Source organism: Merops nubicus, unplaced genomic scaffold (genome assembly GCF_000691845.1).
Source record: "Merops nubicus isolate BGI_N331 unplaced genomic scaffold, ASM69184v1 scaffold3750, whole genome shotgun sequence".
NCBI classification, from domain to species: Eukaryota; Metazoa; Chordata; class Aves; order Coraciiformes; family Meropidae; genus Merops; species Merops nubicus.
In genome coordinates, this window is record NW_008581973.1 from 1 (window position 1) to 17394 (window position 17394).

General features: G+C 36.1%; 1 protein-coding gene across 1 annotated transcript; it reads right to left on the minus strand.

Moving 5' to 3' along the window:
- Positions 1–218: 218 nt before the first annotated feature.
- Positions 219–16677, minus strand: POSTN (periostin, osteoblast specific factor). The gene is made up of 9 exons (XM_008936098.1): positions 16525–16677; positions 14915–15013; positions 8172–8236; positions 6720–6877; positions 5922–6086; positions 4934–5080; positions 2242–2383; positions 533–745; positions 219–371 (listed from the first exon to the last, which is right to left on the minus strand). Exons 1-9 carry the CDS (start codon positions 16638–16640, stop codon positions 229–231), a joined length of 1248 nt encoding a protein of 415 aa, XP_008934346.1. The 5' UTR covers positions 16641–16677; the 3' UTR covers positions 219–228.
- Positions 16678–17394: the final 717 nt, after the last annotated feature.

A 17394-nucleotide genomic window follows, 5' to 3' on the forward strand; every position in this document is an offset into this window, starting at 1 on the left:
GCTGAAGTTCTTATTGCAACTTTTCCTTTCCCCACGTGCACCTTAAAACCCTTCCAAATTTGTTTCTGTGATGGTAAGTTAACCTTCAAATTCTTGGGGGAAGGGCAGGATGCCCACAGGGTCAATACTGCAAATATACAAACATCTCTTTTATAGTATATTTCTATCAGTTTCTCTCTGCTTTAATTTTTTTATTTATTTTTACATTCAGAGTATAATCATTTAGGGCTACTGACCTGAGAAAGCACCATTCAGAGGTGCCAGGAGAGTGTATTGGCCTTCTGGTCTTAGAGAAGCTCTCAGTCCTAGCTGTGCCACCAGCTCTGTAAAAGTAGTCTGCTGGGCACCCCCAAGTTCAAAGACTTGTTTGGCTGTGATTAAAGGAATAAGAAAAGGTATTTTAACACAATGTATCTTCTTTTTTGAATTATTTTTATTTTCCATGCTTATCCTTAATAATATATCTGAAGGAATCTAGGTAATACTGAGGAAACATCTTCAGTGTAAGAGGTTTTTCCCACACGCCACTGACCAGAATCAGGAATTAGCACTTCATCAATGAGGTGGATGACACCATTGGTGGTCACAATATCTTTGCGTTTCACCATCTTCCCTCCATTCACAGTCAGACTTTCACCATCACAACCAACTTCAACTGTGTTTCCTTCCAAGGTTTCATAGACAGCTCCACCTGTGATGGCTTCAGAGCACTGGAGAGTATTTAAAATATGAAACTTCACAAGAGCTGAGGAGAAAAGAGCAGGAAATTCATATACAGGAATTTGGACACATATTTGCAAATACATACACATATTTTGCATATAGATGTGGGATAAATTATTAACCCTACTTTGTTTTTAATAGATTACTAGGTTATGTAGCATATTTGCTTATTTGCATTCACAGATTCCTTATTGAAAGCTATTTATATAAGAATTGATACTGTAGGCTTCTAAAGAACATCTAAGGTCAAAAAACTTTGGCATCCCTTATATTGCTGTCCTGGTTTAGCTAGGATAGGGTTAATTTTCTGCAAAAGTTGGGGAGGAGGCACAGCCAGGATAGACAATTGAACCAGCCAATAGATCATTCAATACTCTACTGACATCTTGCCCACTAAATAAGGTGCATTTTTCACTGGGCAGTCTGGGGTGGTGACACCATTTCTGCTCAAAGCTAATGCAGCCTGTTTTATATCACTTGTTTTATATAATGTTTAATTACTGTTACTGTTATTACCTTTATTTGTTGCTCCTTTTGCATTGTTATATTAAATTCTTTTTATCTGAACCAGTGGGGTTTTATTTTTTTTTTCTCCTTCCCATATTTCCCTGGCTGTTTCTAAACCATGACAATTATAACACTGTGACTGAAAATTATATTATCCAGTTGGATCTCTCAGTACAAAGCTCTATAGACTATGCAAGACAGCCCCAGATTTATATTTTGATATGTCCTACTATGTAAGCAACATTCAGTGTACTATCTCTATGGGTACCAAAAGAATCAGCCAAAAATTCATGAAATCAAACTGAAAACAAAACAAAAAAAAAGGCACAACAAAAATTCTGTGTTATTTCAGAATTCCATTTTTAGTCATTGTGGCATGTTAAAACTAGTCCAGGTGCTTCTTTTCACCTTATTCATTGAGATACTGCACAATGACTTAATCAGGGTATAATGAAAGGATGGAGAACTTCTTTAGTGCAGTGGAACTCATAAATAAGAACAGAAATGTAGCCTTCCACTCTTTAGTGGTCTATTACATCAATGTTATGTTCACATAACAGACTGATTCAGTTGCTGTTTAGTTTTATTGTCATTCTCAGCAGAGTAAGTGCTGACTGTTACAGTTTGTCAGAATATATAGTATAAATTCAGTTCAACTTGCAGGGCAGAATTTCTCTTTTATAAGAGCATGTCCTTTTTGTATAAAAAATCTGCACATGAGAAAGCTATGAGAGAATCAAACATTCAGACAGCCCTGCATTTCTGGAGGGAGGAATCTGCATTGGAACTATGCAGCTGAACTATTAGAAACATTTTCCTTTGAACTGTTTTGTAAATTAAGTTTTCAGTGAATCTGAATCCTTAGGTAGTGGGGAAAATAGAAGACAGAAGATACAACTCCACCTGTATGTATGAAAGGACAAGTGCTTAATTTCAGAGCTACTCAGATAATGTTTTGACCTCCTGATCTCCTCATCTGTATTTCTCATTCACACAAAAAAGCTTACATACCTTCAGAAGCCACCTTGTCACCCATGATCCTTTCTAAGACTCCCCTTGGAAGCCTCTCAAAAGCTTCATTAGTAGGAGCAAAGACTGTGTAATGACCAGGCTTTCCAAGAACATCCAAGACCTCTGATGTGATGGCAGCAGCCTAGAAATAAATTTGGGTTTTAATGTTGGTTATTTAAAATATTTCCAAAGCACATTATGTGTCCAGTTTAACCTACTGCCTGCAGGTACTTTAATATTAGACTAAGATAGGTGTTACAGAAAGATCCAAAAATGAATTGACATAAAGGAGTAGAAAATTAATTTTGTTGGAAAAATGTCTTGATATACTGAGTTACCTCCTCAGTTTAGCACAGAGTAATCAAAGAATTTTGATAGAGGTGACAAGAGGGCAGAAATTTTTATTATAATGGCCTGAATTTTTAAATTAAAAATGTGAACATACAGATTTTGACAAAATAGATCAAAGCAATAGTCTATCAAAGCTAATTATTTGCCCCTAAAATAATAAAAAATGTATTACAAGTATGTGACTAATTTGCTTAAATACAAGAAGGAGGTTTTGAATCACAACAAGGGGCTGAGAGGTGACCTCATTACTCTCTACAGCTTCCTAGGGAGGGAAAGGGGAGAGAGAGGTGATGATTTCTTCTCCCTGGTATCCAGGGACAGGACATGACAGCTTTTCAAACCTGTGTCAGGGAAGGTTCAGACCTGACAGGAAAAGGTCATTTCTTTGGTGGCTCTAGTGTGTCCTCATTAGAATCAAAGACTGAAGAAAAAGAACAATGCAGGAAAAATAAACAAAGATACTATGATAACGTATGATGGATCAAAAAGGTAATATGCTAGAGCATGACAATATAAATTATGAACAGATTTTCTAGAAAAAGAACATGTAAAATTGAACACATCTGGACTTGAGTAAAGAATTTGCTTAGTTTACTATGCTTGGTTTTGTCCCAAACTATACAAAAAAGCATGTGGACAGGCTGGAGAGGGTCCAAAGAAGGGCCACGAAGATGATTAAAGGGCTGAGAAGGTCCCATATAAGGAAAGGCTGAGAGAATTGGGTTTGTTCAGTCTTGAGAAAAGAAATTTTAGGAGAGACATTATCACCATGTTTCAGTGTAAAAGGGTGGCTACAAAGAAGATGCAGACTCCCTTTTTACAAGGAGTCACATAGAAAAGATGAAGGCTAATGGAGAGATTCTGATTAGACACAAGAGGAAAATTTTTCACAAGGACAATCAGCCACTGGAATAATCTCCCAAGGGAAGTGGTGGGTTCCTCAACACTGGACACTTGGTTCACCTGGACAGTGTGCTGACCCTTCTTATCTAGACAGTGCTTTTCCCAAGAAAGGGTGGACCAAATAATCCTTGAGGTCCCTTTCAGTCTGGTATTCTATGATTCTATGATGAAATATGAAATATTATTAGCTCAAATGAAGACAGAAAGATTAAGTGCATATGAAACTAGTGAACTGAAAGATGGGGATAACCATCCTAAAATAAATGTCATATGAGTCTCAGGGCCGATTTAGTTTATTGGTTTTAGTATCACGTTGGCTTTTGGTGTCAAAGTCATTAAAGCAGTATGAAATGCAGAGGTGAACACACAGGAATTAGCAGATGCATGGAGCTTCACCCTCTGAAAAGTCAGAAAGGTAGGATGCAATGTGATGCAACTGAAAGAAAAGCAAGTGTGATGCTAGGCATGTATCCTGGAAACCAGTAAGTTTTTTTCAAACTGAGTTAGGGAGGTTTGTAAATTAATAGATAGGAGCTTATCTAGGATTAGGTGAAAATGTCTGCTTAGAGTCCACAACAGTTAAACTCAAGTAGAAGAGATGCAAGAAAGAATACACAGGAACTAATGAAACAGAGAGAGTTTCTTTTTCAACTGGAGATTAGAAAGGGTTAGCTTTTTAATAATTTGATATTAATATAATTAATGGATTTTATATTAAAATTTTTAAAAGGATGATGTGGTTGCCTATAGATGCCATGGACTGGATTTGAGGTATTCAGAGGGCCTTTTCTACCTTTATGCTTCTGCACTTAAAACATTTTGTTGCATTTATTGAGGAGATAGAGGAAGGAAAAGGACAACATCTATTTGCAAAACTGTGGCATGTTTTTAAACATGTGCAGTACAAAATTCCATTACAATAGGTTGAAATATCTTCTAAAAGAAGAAGAAATTAACAACTCGGACAGAAAAAAAAAAACCTGCTGCTTCTCAGCAAGAAAAAAACCTTCCTACATGTATCTACTGGTGTTCTGAAATTTGCTATGAGTTCAGTTCTGAAATTTATTTGGTTTTTTTACCTTTTTCTATCACCAGTTTTGGAATCATTCTCATTTACCCAGCACCAGACACTCTAACTTATGTTCACATCTTTCATTACCTCAGTGCTTGAAAAGAAGACACGTTTTTTTATGTACTGAGACATATCCTGTCCTACTGATAAGCTTTTATTTGGTCCATGAAAGAGAAGAAGCAGATTCCTTATATAAAAATTGCTTTGCCTATTTATATAGCTATATTTACAATATTAGCTGTTCTTAATGCATTTCTCTCTCCTACTGAACTAACCCTCTTTACTTCCAGGTATCACACACAAATAAAAAAGAAGAAAGAACTAAAAAAACAAAAAACAGAGAAACTTTTATTTTTGCCCACTTACTCTAAAAGATGAAAGATCATCCTCAACTTCAATGAAATCTTGAATGGTATTTCCAATAGCAGTCAGGACACGATCAACAACATGAACAACACCATTGGTAGCAATCTGGTTGCCATGGATGACCCTGGCACAGTTAACAGTAACAACCTGTATTTGAAGAACCAAGCAGTAAAAGATTAAGCATTAATTTGATCATATAATTGCAATCTGATTCTCAAAGATTGGCAATGTGCATACTGTACACTGTGTATTCACTGTTCTTTTATTTTGAAATGTAAGTACAACTTTGTAAGATTTGGAAAGCAGATTAAGCTTCTGGAAAGCTAGCAGCACATTTGTTCCCACTACATTGATTTCATATTCCTGTTATATTTCCTATTACAATTATTCAGATTTGTTTTCCATATCTTATTAATCTTGGTGGTTGTATTGGGTTTTTACAGATGTAAATTGTAGCCCAGCATAAACATTTTGTCAAATGTAAGGCAAGAAAAATAAATGACTTGACTGGGAGATTTCTAGCACTTATCAACATCTTTTTTTTTCAGCCAAATAATTGAGGTGTCCCCTTTGCAATCTTAAATGTTTCTACCATTCATCCTAATTCAAATAATATGATTTATTCTGATTTTGTAAAGAGATGAAGATTAATAGTAGGTTTTGATCATGGTTTTATTATGATTGTATGTTTTGACTGCAAAAGGCTTTGTCTCTTAGGAAGAAGTTCATTCTTGTTTGAACTTTGGTTTCTAAACAGCAAACAGCACATTTGCTAATTCTTTCTTAGTGATTAGTCTACACAGCAGACAAAGTTTCTTTAGCAGACAAAACTTGAAGAGAAAATTTATTTATTTTTGTCAGTGGCAGCAACTTGCTAGATGTTAAACTTCCTATAACATATTTACTTAGCTGTAGCTTGAAATAAAGGAAAGGGTAATGGATATAACTATACTAATTTTATTAGGGAAATAAAAGAGAATAGACTTACCCCATTAGGATAATGGTTAATGAGCAATTTCTGGTCATTATACATAGACACCAGAGTCATGCCATTCTTAAGATCTTTTGTCAACATGCGCTTGTTTACCATGTGGTGGTGGAGAGCATTATACAGTTCAATGTTTACATTGTCTACCAAATTTCTGTGAATTTCCTGACCAAAAAAAAAACAAAAAACAAAATTAATTAGAAGCTTAAAAATATTCTTCCAGTTGGAAAGGTGTACATATTGCTTTACCTTAATATGTGGTTTCAATATATTGAATAATGGATATATCCTGTTCGGAGACATGACTTTGACACCTGTCAGTCTGGCTGTACTTCAATGACACTTTAGTCTGATTTGCTCACAAATGGAAGACCAGAGGTCTCATCACAGACAAATAATTGGAGGAGCTTTGATTCAATATTTACTTAACTAAAAACATTAGTAAAAGAAGGATACCAGAACCACTTCCAAAGTACAGTTACACTCTGGATCATGCAGTAGCTGGAATTCTTGTCAATTTCCCCAAAATTAGGCTAATAACACCAGCAATATTAATATTTGTCTTGCAAGTAGTTAAAAAAAAACCACAGCTGCTTAGTGCTCTTGAAAATAAATTCAGACTCTCTAGTTTTAGCAATGCATGAGAAACATGCAAATTATTTTATTATAACATTTGTAACATCCTTTAATATCCAAAATATCAATATTGTTTCCAGTCTATCTTGTCATAGACTGGCTGTTGCAGCTAAACCAATATTAGCTGAAAGAGAAACACACTTGTACATTACACACACTTACTGCATTTAATTGCTCCCAGGCTTCATTGCTTGGTGCAAAGAAAGTGAATGATCCTCGTCCCTCAATCTCTTCTCTCAGCTTTGATATGTCAGAATACTGCTGCGTGGAGGTAGCTCCCACAATTCCAAGTGTACCATATACATGATCAATAGGAGCAACTGAAATAAATATGAGACAAGAATAGTGTAAACTCTTCCACCATCTAGTTTCTCACAATCAAATCTACGTGGTTCTGTTTGGTTGGGCAATAATATTGCCCTTCTGAAACTGTTTAAATATTAAAACAATGTGCTGGGATTCAAATTCCATTGTCAACATACTAAAAAAAAAAAACATGCAAACACAACTGGTTGTTATTTATTTTTTTTTTGCTTTTCTCAATGAAGAATTAGAGCAAACAAAACTGGATATTGTAAAGTTTTCTTTAGAAGAGTTGTATTGGTTTGTGACAACCCAGCCTGGAATGGGAGGCTATCCATTAAGGACAGGAGTAAATTCCATCTATAATCACTAAACTTCCAATGGAGTGAATCTTATTTGGTCATCATGGACAAGAATTCTTCTGTGAGGCCTCTTGCTATTCCTCCAGTGTGTCATTTGTGCATATATTGATTAATTCAGAGAGTAACGATGGCCATAGTCTCACAGTTAAAACACTGCTACTTGAGAACAGGATTAATCTCTCCTAATTTGAGGCATCTAGAAGTGAGGGATCTGCATGTGAGATAGTTGCTGTTGGCTCTGATTATGGTCGTGGAGAGGACCTGTCATTTCTAGAGTGTGAGTGACCTCACCTTAATGTAAACATCTCAAGTGATGTTAATTCATCTAAATAAACTGAACTCTGATTTAGATATACCTAAGTTTGTTATTGAATGTAGAAGAATTAGTTCAAGTATAGTGATCTAAAGTTATGAAAATATTTCTTCCCAGAATACTCTTCCCTATTGCATTTGATTTCATTTATGCAAAACAGAACAGCACAAATAGGAGAAATCAAGAATTCCTGTCTTCATTTTGACTCCTTAGTTTATTTAAAGCCCATAACTATCTTTTAACAAGTAAGATTCAAATCCTCAGGATAAGAAATAAACGGAATTTAGATATGCCACACTTCCTGTCCTCAGTTTCTGACCTCACCAGTATGCTTGAGGTTGTTCTGGGACGTGATATTAATAGAAACAAAAGTTCTTCTTTGGCATCTTTGGGAACTGTATCGTTCCTCTCGATCCAGTAACTAAAAGAAGCTGGGAAATTCAACTTCAACTACATGATCAAATTCAATACTAGCTCATTCTTAACCGTGTTGACGATATGCAAATGAAGCTGTGTATGCTCAGGCAGTAATTCTTAAAAAGAGGCAATCATTTCTCCAGATGACCACCTTTGAAAGTCTCTTGTGTTGTAATGCTTCTCATATACTGGCTTATCCCAATAAGAATAAGCTTGTACCTGCAGGACATCCTCTCATACCATCCATCTTCATATAGCCAGGACAGCACTCATATAAGACAGTTCTGTGGGATATAGACAAAAGCACAATTAAATAATACACAGGACAAGTGTATGTTAATTTTAGCTGAGTCTAATTTTTAATTTCGTAATCCTTCATCGCTACATATACGTTCTCCAGATATTTGTCCCTTTTTTGTCATTCAAATTCCTCTATATAGACTATAAATTGGTTGCATTTTACTAAATGCAAGGCTTTTAAATCTACAAAATGACTGCCATCATCAAATTGAAGTGCTAAGAAGGATCATAAAAGGCACTGTGGAACTCATGTAGAGTTATTAAAAGATGATGTGACTAGAACAGCAGCTGAAGAAAATTAATTTACCTGGTCTATTTTAAAAGGAATTAAGGGGGCTGATGAAAAGGAAAAATAAAGAAAGTGAAGACATTGGGAGAAACTGGTTGTAGCAGGGTTGGAAAGGAAACAGAAAAAGGACTGAACAGAAATTTAAAATGACAAAACTACCTGAGATTACTTACATACTGGATATAGGAACTAAACAGGTATTTAGGAGAAGGTCCTGTGGATTGTATGGTCAGAGAAAGTGGGATAGCAGAGCCTCAGTATTTCAAGGAAGACTTCGAAGAAGCTCAGGGAGAAAAATCATTAAGTACAGACATGAAGCAGGTTATAGAGAGGGAAGTCACTAAAGATTGAATGCAGCAAGGATAAAAACCAGACTAAAAGAAATCAAAAAGTTAAAAAATTATGTCATCAATGAATACACAGAATTTTGCAATACAAGGACCAGGAACAGGATGTTGTAAACATCATTCTGTTACATGATGATGTAAACAGAATATTCTCATTCTTGAACGCACGTAATCTAAACATAAGACTAAACCAGGGCTAACTGATAATTCTGTACACTGTAATGTTCACTTTGGCATTTACAGTCTTGTATAAAATATGTCTTCTTAATTAATATGTCAGAAATAGAAGCTCTATCATAGACCTGCTTGATTTTTCATCTCTTACATGAAACTACAAATTCACTGAAGTTATCCCAGAGCTGATTTAGGTCCTCGGAAGAGGGAATGTCAATAAATTGCACAAACTTACCAAACCCTAAATTATAAACTTTAAGACTTTAGACTTCAGATATTATTATGGTACACTGTGAATGACAATGATAAATTGTGATCATGGTTTTACTGAATAGATTTATTTCATAGGTGTGAATGATGTTGGCAGTGCTAGAGCTCTGAGCACTAATTCCTTGAAGGTTTTGCTGAGTCTTTACCACCACATTCCAGCCTTTAAATTGCATACTCTTTGGTGGCTGCTGAGCACACTTCTCTCATTTTTTTCATAAACCAAAGCTGGCAAAACATTAACTACAAACATGAAAATACAATGAAAGTAGTCTGGAAGCACAACAGCATTACAAGCATGAGTTTAAAAGTGAGGCTTGTAATTCCATAACTGACAGTAACCTTACAGAGATGGTGAAGATGAAAGATTAAAAGAAAAAAAAAACAAAACCACACATAGTCTTTCATTTCTCTGTGCTATGAAAATGTTTTGTCTCCATTCCCTCCCATGTGTAGACACACTTGATATATTCTCCCTTCTGCCATGTGCATCTTTTCAACTGCAAAGTCATATATTGAAAGTATTTCCAGATCTTTTTAATACATCTCTTTCTTTAAAACAATTCACTGAATTGCTATTTCTTAGGAATGCAAGAACAGGATACAGTTTAGGCTACAGATTTTCTTACTAATAAGGAAATTAACCTTATACTCTTCTCCCTGCTGTATCCCTGCCAGAAGCTAATTAAAAAAAAAAAAAAAAATCTTATTAAAGAAAACTATGTAGCAGAATAGGAATCAGAAAGTTTTTCCCAACTGTCTGAACTACTTTCTCATCAGAAAATATTTTTTCTTCCATGGAATAGAAAATATTTCCCCCTCACACCATGAGAAGCCACGAAAGATTGGAGTCTTTAATTAGCTTTTGGAAAAAGGAAAGAGGAAGCTGAGTTATAGGCATAGAATAAAATATGGCAAGTTTAGTCTTCTTGCCATATCCAACAATGACACAATTAATGAAAGGCAAAAAAACTGACTGAAGAACATAGATAAGACAGAAAACCCTTCTTCAGCCAAGCATTACAAGATCAGTCAAAGGTTACTGTAAGTTCCTACTTACATTATTCACATTCCCTTACAGATGACTGCAACTGTCCATGCATCAGCTGTGCTCAAAGTGTAGTGAGAAAGATGGAATGGGAGAAAAGGGGTCTCCACAGAGGATCCCATGATTGGGTTAGAACCAGGTAAAACTCAGTGCAAGATGCAGCTCCTTGGCACCACTTGTGCACAGACACAGTACACAGGGGAAATACCAGCTCACACCATAAGTTATCCTCATCTGTGTCTACCTACGAGTTCAATATATGGTGCCTATGCAAAGAAAGCAGTTAATAATAAAATAAAATAATAAAAATAAAGCAATGTTGCATTCTTGAGGTTGTTTGGTTTTTTTTTAGGGGGGGATGGTGTTAGGTTTTTGGGGTATGGTTTTTTATTGCTTATTTGGTTGTTGGAGGCTTTATTTTTTTTAGCATAAAGTTGTTCTGACCTCATCTAAAGGAGTATAATCCAAAGGAAAAAAAGGGTAGAGCAGCACTACCTTATGTCTTTGTTATTCTTGGCTAACAAAGCCAGTGTTCAGTTTATGCAGATCAGCTCTATGACTCATCTTTTTGTACTCCTTGCTGGCATGGAGATAAAATACTGCAGAGAAACAGTGGAAAGACTTCTGGTCTAATAGGCTTTGATTTTAGCAAATCTGTAAGGAGCATCCCAATTGGAAATTTAAAGCAGTGGAAAGGGAGTGTAAATTAAAAAAGCATTCTTGAATTAGTACTTAATAGATCGTATATGCAAGTTAGGGAAGATTTGTTAACATGGAGATATTAACATGAGAAAAGTCTTTATCCTTTTGATTAATAACCTTATTAGAGTAACTTCTTTAGTTATGTCTATACTTCTGTTTTGAGCACACAGAGTAAAACATTTGCATTAACAGCTAAGACTAAGTTATTATAGATGCTCTATTACAGCATACAAAAAAAAACCCCTCAGGAGTTCTACGACTTACTCTCATGCACACTAGTTTCCCCTTATAGCTTTACTCTGTGAGTGCTTATAGAATTGTAGAGTGTTAAAAGGGAAGGGAGAAGGTAGTTTTGTGCATACTCTCATACCCAAATACACCCAGCTCCACTGCTCAATGTCTTCCTCTGGTTGGCTCCTTGCTTAGGGCCTTACACAGGCTCTGTAAAATGTTTCACAGCTTACATGCCTCTAAATTCTAGCCAGTGAAGAGAACAAAGTCACCACGTGACTTTAGTTTAATGAGTCCAAACTGCCTATCCTTTCAAAGTGTTTTTCCTAACACATGAAGGTATCTACCATTGCATAACTTGCTTGGCTTCTGGAGCTCAGCTAAGTAATGAATTCCCTGTCAGATTTGTGCTGAGAGTAGATTTTCTCTTATAGGAGGACATGACATCTATCTAGGAATAAAACCACAGGAGTAGGTCGCTTTCCAAAACTGAGGTTGAGAATATCCAAGGCTTAGTCTAAGTAATTTTCAGGAAATACCCTTCTTCCCAATGTGTCTGCAGTGGAATAAAATGTAGTGCCAAAGAAGTCAGGGGTATGGCAGACTTTACTCAAAAGGTGAAGTATTTTGGATGACTTGTAGCACGCCCACTGAAGGAAAAGTGAAGTCAGTATTATAATGCCATCTGGAGGAGAAGGAAATATTCTTATAAAACCCATAAACCTACGTGTCCTGAAAAAATTGAAGGTAGAAGTGGGGCAAATGACCACACACAGTCAAGCTGGATTTGAAATCAATCATTATTACCATCATCAAATGTTTATAAATCTGCAATTTATATGAAAAAATTGTTCTAACTTGTCTGGATTTGCTCATTTAAAAAAAAAAAATATTAAAAATAAATAAAAAAAAAAAAGGGAGAGACTAGTCAGGATTCCAGACAGTCAATTGAATTCCAAAGAAACTTCTGAGGACTTAGAATAACCACATTGCTTGTCTGGGTAGGATGTTCATTGTGTTTTGTACTATAGCCCCTCTAACTTACTGCTGTTACTTCCTTCCACCTCCTTAAGTAAGTAATTATTAACCAATAAAGATTACAATAACAGTAAGCTTAGGGTCACAGCTTGGCCCATAAAAATCAGGTCTTTTCATTAGCTCTGGTGGGGCCACGGTATCATTCTTCATGTCTAGACTGACTTTAGAGTTGAGACTTCAAAGTCATGGCACTACTTGAAAGGCAAGGCTGTGTGTTGGAATCAGTGTCGGTGTATCGGAAGTACAACTCAGCTCCATTAATTTATGGTATGCTGTCAGAGCACTGAAAACATTTCCTCAGAAAGAAAATGGGAGAAAACTTCCTCCTACTACACCTTCCCTCAGTCTTTTTCCTGTGGATACTTTCCAACACTATGTTATGACATGCACTGTCTTTTGGGAATGGAAAAAAAAAAAACACAAAGGCTCTGACACCCAACAGGAATAGTAGAAACCACAACACAGGCCCATTTCAGGTCCTTGCCTGACTACTATCTGATCTATATGCTTGATTTGAACAGTGAAAAAAATCATTACTGGAGACATTCATCTCAAATAATCATTTGGAAGTCTTAATCAGTTTTATATTGGTAAGTATAGGGATCATCCTCAAGATAGAACAATAAATGTGTTTGTCAGCCAGGACAAACCAGTCAAAAAAATGAAAAAAAAACCCCAAAACTCTAAAGCTGGTTTTGGGAAAAAAAATAGGAAAAGGATACATTTTTAACTATGAATGTGCCATATTTGAGGATGCACTGCAGAGAGCATGGGAGAGTGCAGCCAGAGCTCTCCTAGTGATGCATGCATACTCTGCACCATTTTTTGTGTCCCCTTACTCCCCACACAAGCCCAGATCATGTCTGCATCTAACTCTTTGTCAACACAGAATTCTTTGATTTTCTGTAAAGAACCATTAAATGCATTTCATACAAGTTTACAAAGTCCCATAGTTGCAGTTTTTGAAAGTCTAAAAGTATTCTCTTTGTAAAAGTTTATTTGTATTCCTGTGAGCTAACTGTTCAAAGTCAAATCTGTCCTTTTTCCCTTCCCCAGAATTCATCATTGTTTCTATGTTTAGAAGCCCATATTAAAATTTGAAGACTGGAAAATGTGGGTTCTATTTACTCATGACTTTAATAATCAGGAGATTAAAAATATGACCAATTGCAAATTATTAGTCACTTCTCATTTAAGTTTTTTTTATTATTTTAGTGAATTATGAATGATTAGAAAAACATTTTCAGGAGAATTTAAGAGCTCATTTACAAAAGGAGCCATCTTCTACTGGCTTGTGATTCTAACACTGCATATTTTCTTCCATATTATTATGGTCTGTTAAGGAAGCCTTTGGCACAAAAAACCCAGGCCAAAATACCCCTCTATTTCACATCACCTTACAATCTAAAATAGTGGTTAATGTTCAATAGGAAAGTTTTAAATACAAATCTACAGAAGGAATGAAGTTCCCCATATGTATAATTTACACCATCTATCAATATACCTTAACATCTTTATGTTTTAGGGCACATAATCTCTCAGTGACTGTTCAGCTGTGTACTTAACTACTGCTTGAGCATTTGGAAGAATTTTATAGGCTTTCACTAAGAGACTCCTAAGACCCTAAGACAGAGCTGCAGCTGAAGCCTGGACTCCCTGCTCACTCAAGTCTTTCTGAAAACATCACCCCAGACCTACTTGGACCCTGTAAGAGAATAGTGGGAAAATAAAAATAATGATTTCTATGACAACTGCTGAGAAATGTGTCCAAGCAACTGCACAACAGCAAGAGACAGTGGGAAACATGAGATACATGTGATACATGGGAATAGAATAAATTTATAATATTGGGTAAACAATATCAGTCCCTGTTAAATTACTTAATTCAAAGTGAGACAAGAGGGGCAGACCATTTCAGGACTGGGAATTTTGTATATGTTCACACTCTGGAACTACAATTTGGCTGACAAAGCAGCAGTGACTGACAGTTAGTTACAGAGAAGGCAACGATTTGTGTTCTGAGAAGAGAATTGAAATATGCACACAAATTTCAAAAGAATGCCAAACTCACCCAGGTTTAATTTGTATCCACAACCATATTTTGAATGCTTTATTTATTTCTTTGTGGGAAGCTGTGGTCACAGCTCTGCTGGGTAGTGCTGAGTTCTTGTCACAACTGGCCCATTAAGTCCCCCTATATTTCTGGGTAGGTCACAGCCTCATATCTCTTTGTGTTTAAAATAGAGCTATGAATACTTAACTCAGAGAAGTATTGCTGAAACTAATACTCTGAAGTCTCAACCATTAAACATTCTACATACTATGCTGTCGTTTTCAGACTTTCCACTCCTTTTGTGATTATTTTTGGCAAGAATTATTGGATCAGTTATCCAGGTGGTTTCAGAAGCAGCTAAAGGGAAGCTGTAACCCTGTAAAACTATGAACTGAATTCTTCCTGTGTCTGCATTTGAAACAAACAATTTGTCTTTGAAAACAGGAGAGTTTTCTAATCTTACAGTATATCTTCTCAATGAAAGGGAATAGTTTTGAAACAGAGAATACTCACGCTTTCTTTCCACAGATGGCTCCCTGGTACCAGTTTCTGCAGGTGCTGAAGTATTTCTTTTTTGTTCCCATAACTTGCTGAAGGGCACAGACATTTGGGCTAATGGGTAGGAGTGAAAAACATTTTAAAAAAGAAGTCTCTGTACATCTTTGGAAAAGTTTTATATAAAATGGTGTCAAATACTGTTTCTGTTGGGCAAGAGTAAGAAATGAACATCTGGCTTCAGTTCCCAAGGCAGGTGTGTTTTCAAGCAACCACAGCACAAGCTCCCAGGGCTGCCCAGCTGCATTCCTTGACCAGACCACCCTCCCAGCAGGGGCAGAAGTTTCCCCTCCGTTCTGGTTTGACCCTCTGTCTGTGATGGGCAGTGGTCACCAGCTGTGCCTAGTCAAGTCTCAATAGCCCTCATATTTCTCCCTTCTGCCTTAAAGGGAATTAATTTCCAACCAGCAAGGACTGAGCTATGAATACTGTCAGGCTCTTTTCATTAAAGTTTTTGTCTCCTACACATCTGTGCAGCTGAAGGTCATGGGGAGATGGGAAAGAAAAGTGCCTTGTTCTTTGTGTAGAAGGAAACCCTGCCTTCTGTAAATCAATCAGCTATTTTGATTAACAACTGTCTGGAGTACCACAGGCACCTAAGAAAACATTCTGGGAATTACTGGTGACCAAAGGGTAAATTGGCATGTAAATAAAAGAAGTCACAAGTTTCAAGAGAGGAATACTTGTTCCTTAGCATGGTAGTGTATAGAAGAGGAATTTCTTAAGGGCAAAATTCCATGGAGCAAAGGCATTTTGTCAATATTTTTTGTGCTTCTACAATTAAAAAAACCCATCAGTTCAAAAGTAAGAACATATATTTTACATCAGTGGGAAGCCAGTGAACATTTTTATTTGAAAAGGTCTCTGTGTGTGTGTGTGTAGCAGGCAGAGGGAATTCAACAAAGGAAGAGAGGATGGTAAAAAATCCTTATTCACAGAGCATTCTTTACTTAAGAAGGCTGAAGGAAAATGTGTTCATACACATGTCTCTCTGACAGCAGCTGCCCAAATTATTTTGATGTCTCTAAGCAGCCTGGCTTGTAAGCATTGTCTTCTGGGTACCCTGCTGAGCAGCTTGCTGCATTGCTCTAGTGGGAACAGAAGTTCACAGAGGGCTCCCAGTACATAGGTCTATGTTAGAAAGCATTTACAGTTCATGATTTTCATTAAGATGGAATTAAAAGAGCAAATACTGTAGGATAGGCATCAACTCTATTCAAACATTTAAAAACATATATTAAACATATTTGATGTCCCATCGCATTAATTTTGAACTGTAATTAACTTTAGTGGTTCTAAACCACACGTATTTTAGTAATTGAGAAGTGATGATTTTGCAGTTTTTCACATTTTATGAAGTTTAACAATATTCTTTCTCCTTTTGAAGTTGCCCAGAAAGCTCTTTATTTAGGAACAATTCTTGTAAAATTAATTGAGAAAGAAAATTCTCCTTGAATAATAGTAAGAATGCATAGTGAATAATCACATTTACTATAATGGAAGAAGAAAGAGCAGAATAAAGATTAACAAGCTCCCTTTTAAAAGAGAAATAAAACACAGTTACTTACCCTTGGTCGCGTGCCCTTATTCGACTGTGAGTTAAAATCTTGTCATAGTGAGCAAAAGCAGCTGCTTGTTCAAAAGCAGAGAAGAAAAAAATTGAAAAGGTGAATAAGATCTTCATCTTTACTGCTCTGTTGCTTCTGGCAAGTCTAAAAGAGAGAACTGGCAAAGAGTCTGGAGGGCTGACAATTTATATACATGCTGGAAGTTGGTGGGAGGGAACCACAGGATCAACCTGAAACTTGGTTCCACCCTCCTTAGAACAGCAGCTTTCACTGCCAGCTCCAGTAACCTAAATTAATACCATACATTAAACATATAAACAATTTTTTTATCCCCGATTGACTAATTTCTTCCTTATTACAGAAGGCTTAGCATTTTATTCTGCTGACACAACAGCAGAGAAAGTTTGAGAAGTTTAGACTTTGACTTATGAGTTGATATTTATAGCACTGGAGCATCCAGAGGTCATGATCATTGTGTATGGTTTTGTTCAAACCCAGAGGAAGATGTTGTCTGTTCCCATAAGAACTGCACTGCTTTCCTTTGTTTTACATGTCCTCAAAGTTATCAGCTATGAGCTCTTTAACCAGCAGATGAAAGCTCCAAACAATACTGTTGTCAATAACCTGGAATTGCCTATTTGGAGGAAAAAAAAGCTGATTTAGCATACATTCTGATTATGAAACACACAATCAAATACAGTATTATCTCCAATATTCATTCAGATTCTAACAGTTGCTATTACATAGTGCTTTTATTCAGAGCTTTATGTGCTAACATAAAAATCACTGAATATCTGAAAAGGAGAACCTATATTTTTCTATAAGTCAGTTGACTTATGAGTCAGTCCTTGGGAGCCTCTTCTAAAGTAA

Bases quoted from the DNA above. Each gene is read 5' to 3' on its own strand.
- POSTN (XM_008936098.1), bottom strand. From the start codon at position 16,640: ATGAAGATCTTATTCACCTTTTCAATTTTTTTCTTCTCTGCTTTTGAA. The intron at 6,878-8,171 runs GTACAAGCTTAT...TATTTATTTCAG, and splicing joins TATGAGAGGATGTCCTGCAG to TTGCTCCTATTGATCATGTA. The intron at 5,081-5,921 runs GTAAGTCTATTC...CTTCAAATACAG, and splicing joins TTAACCATTATCCTAATGGG to GTTGTTACTGTTAACTGTGC.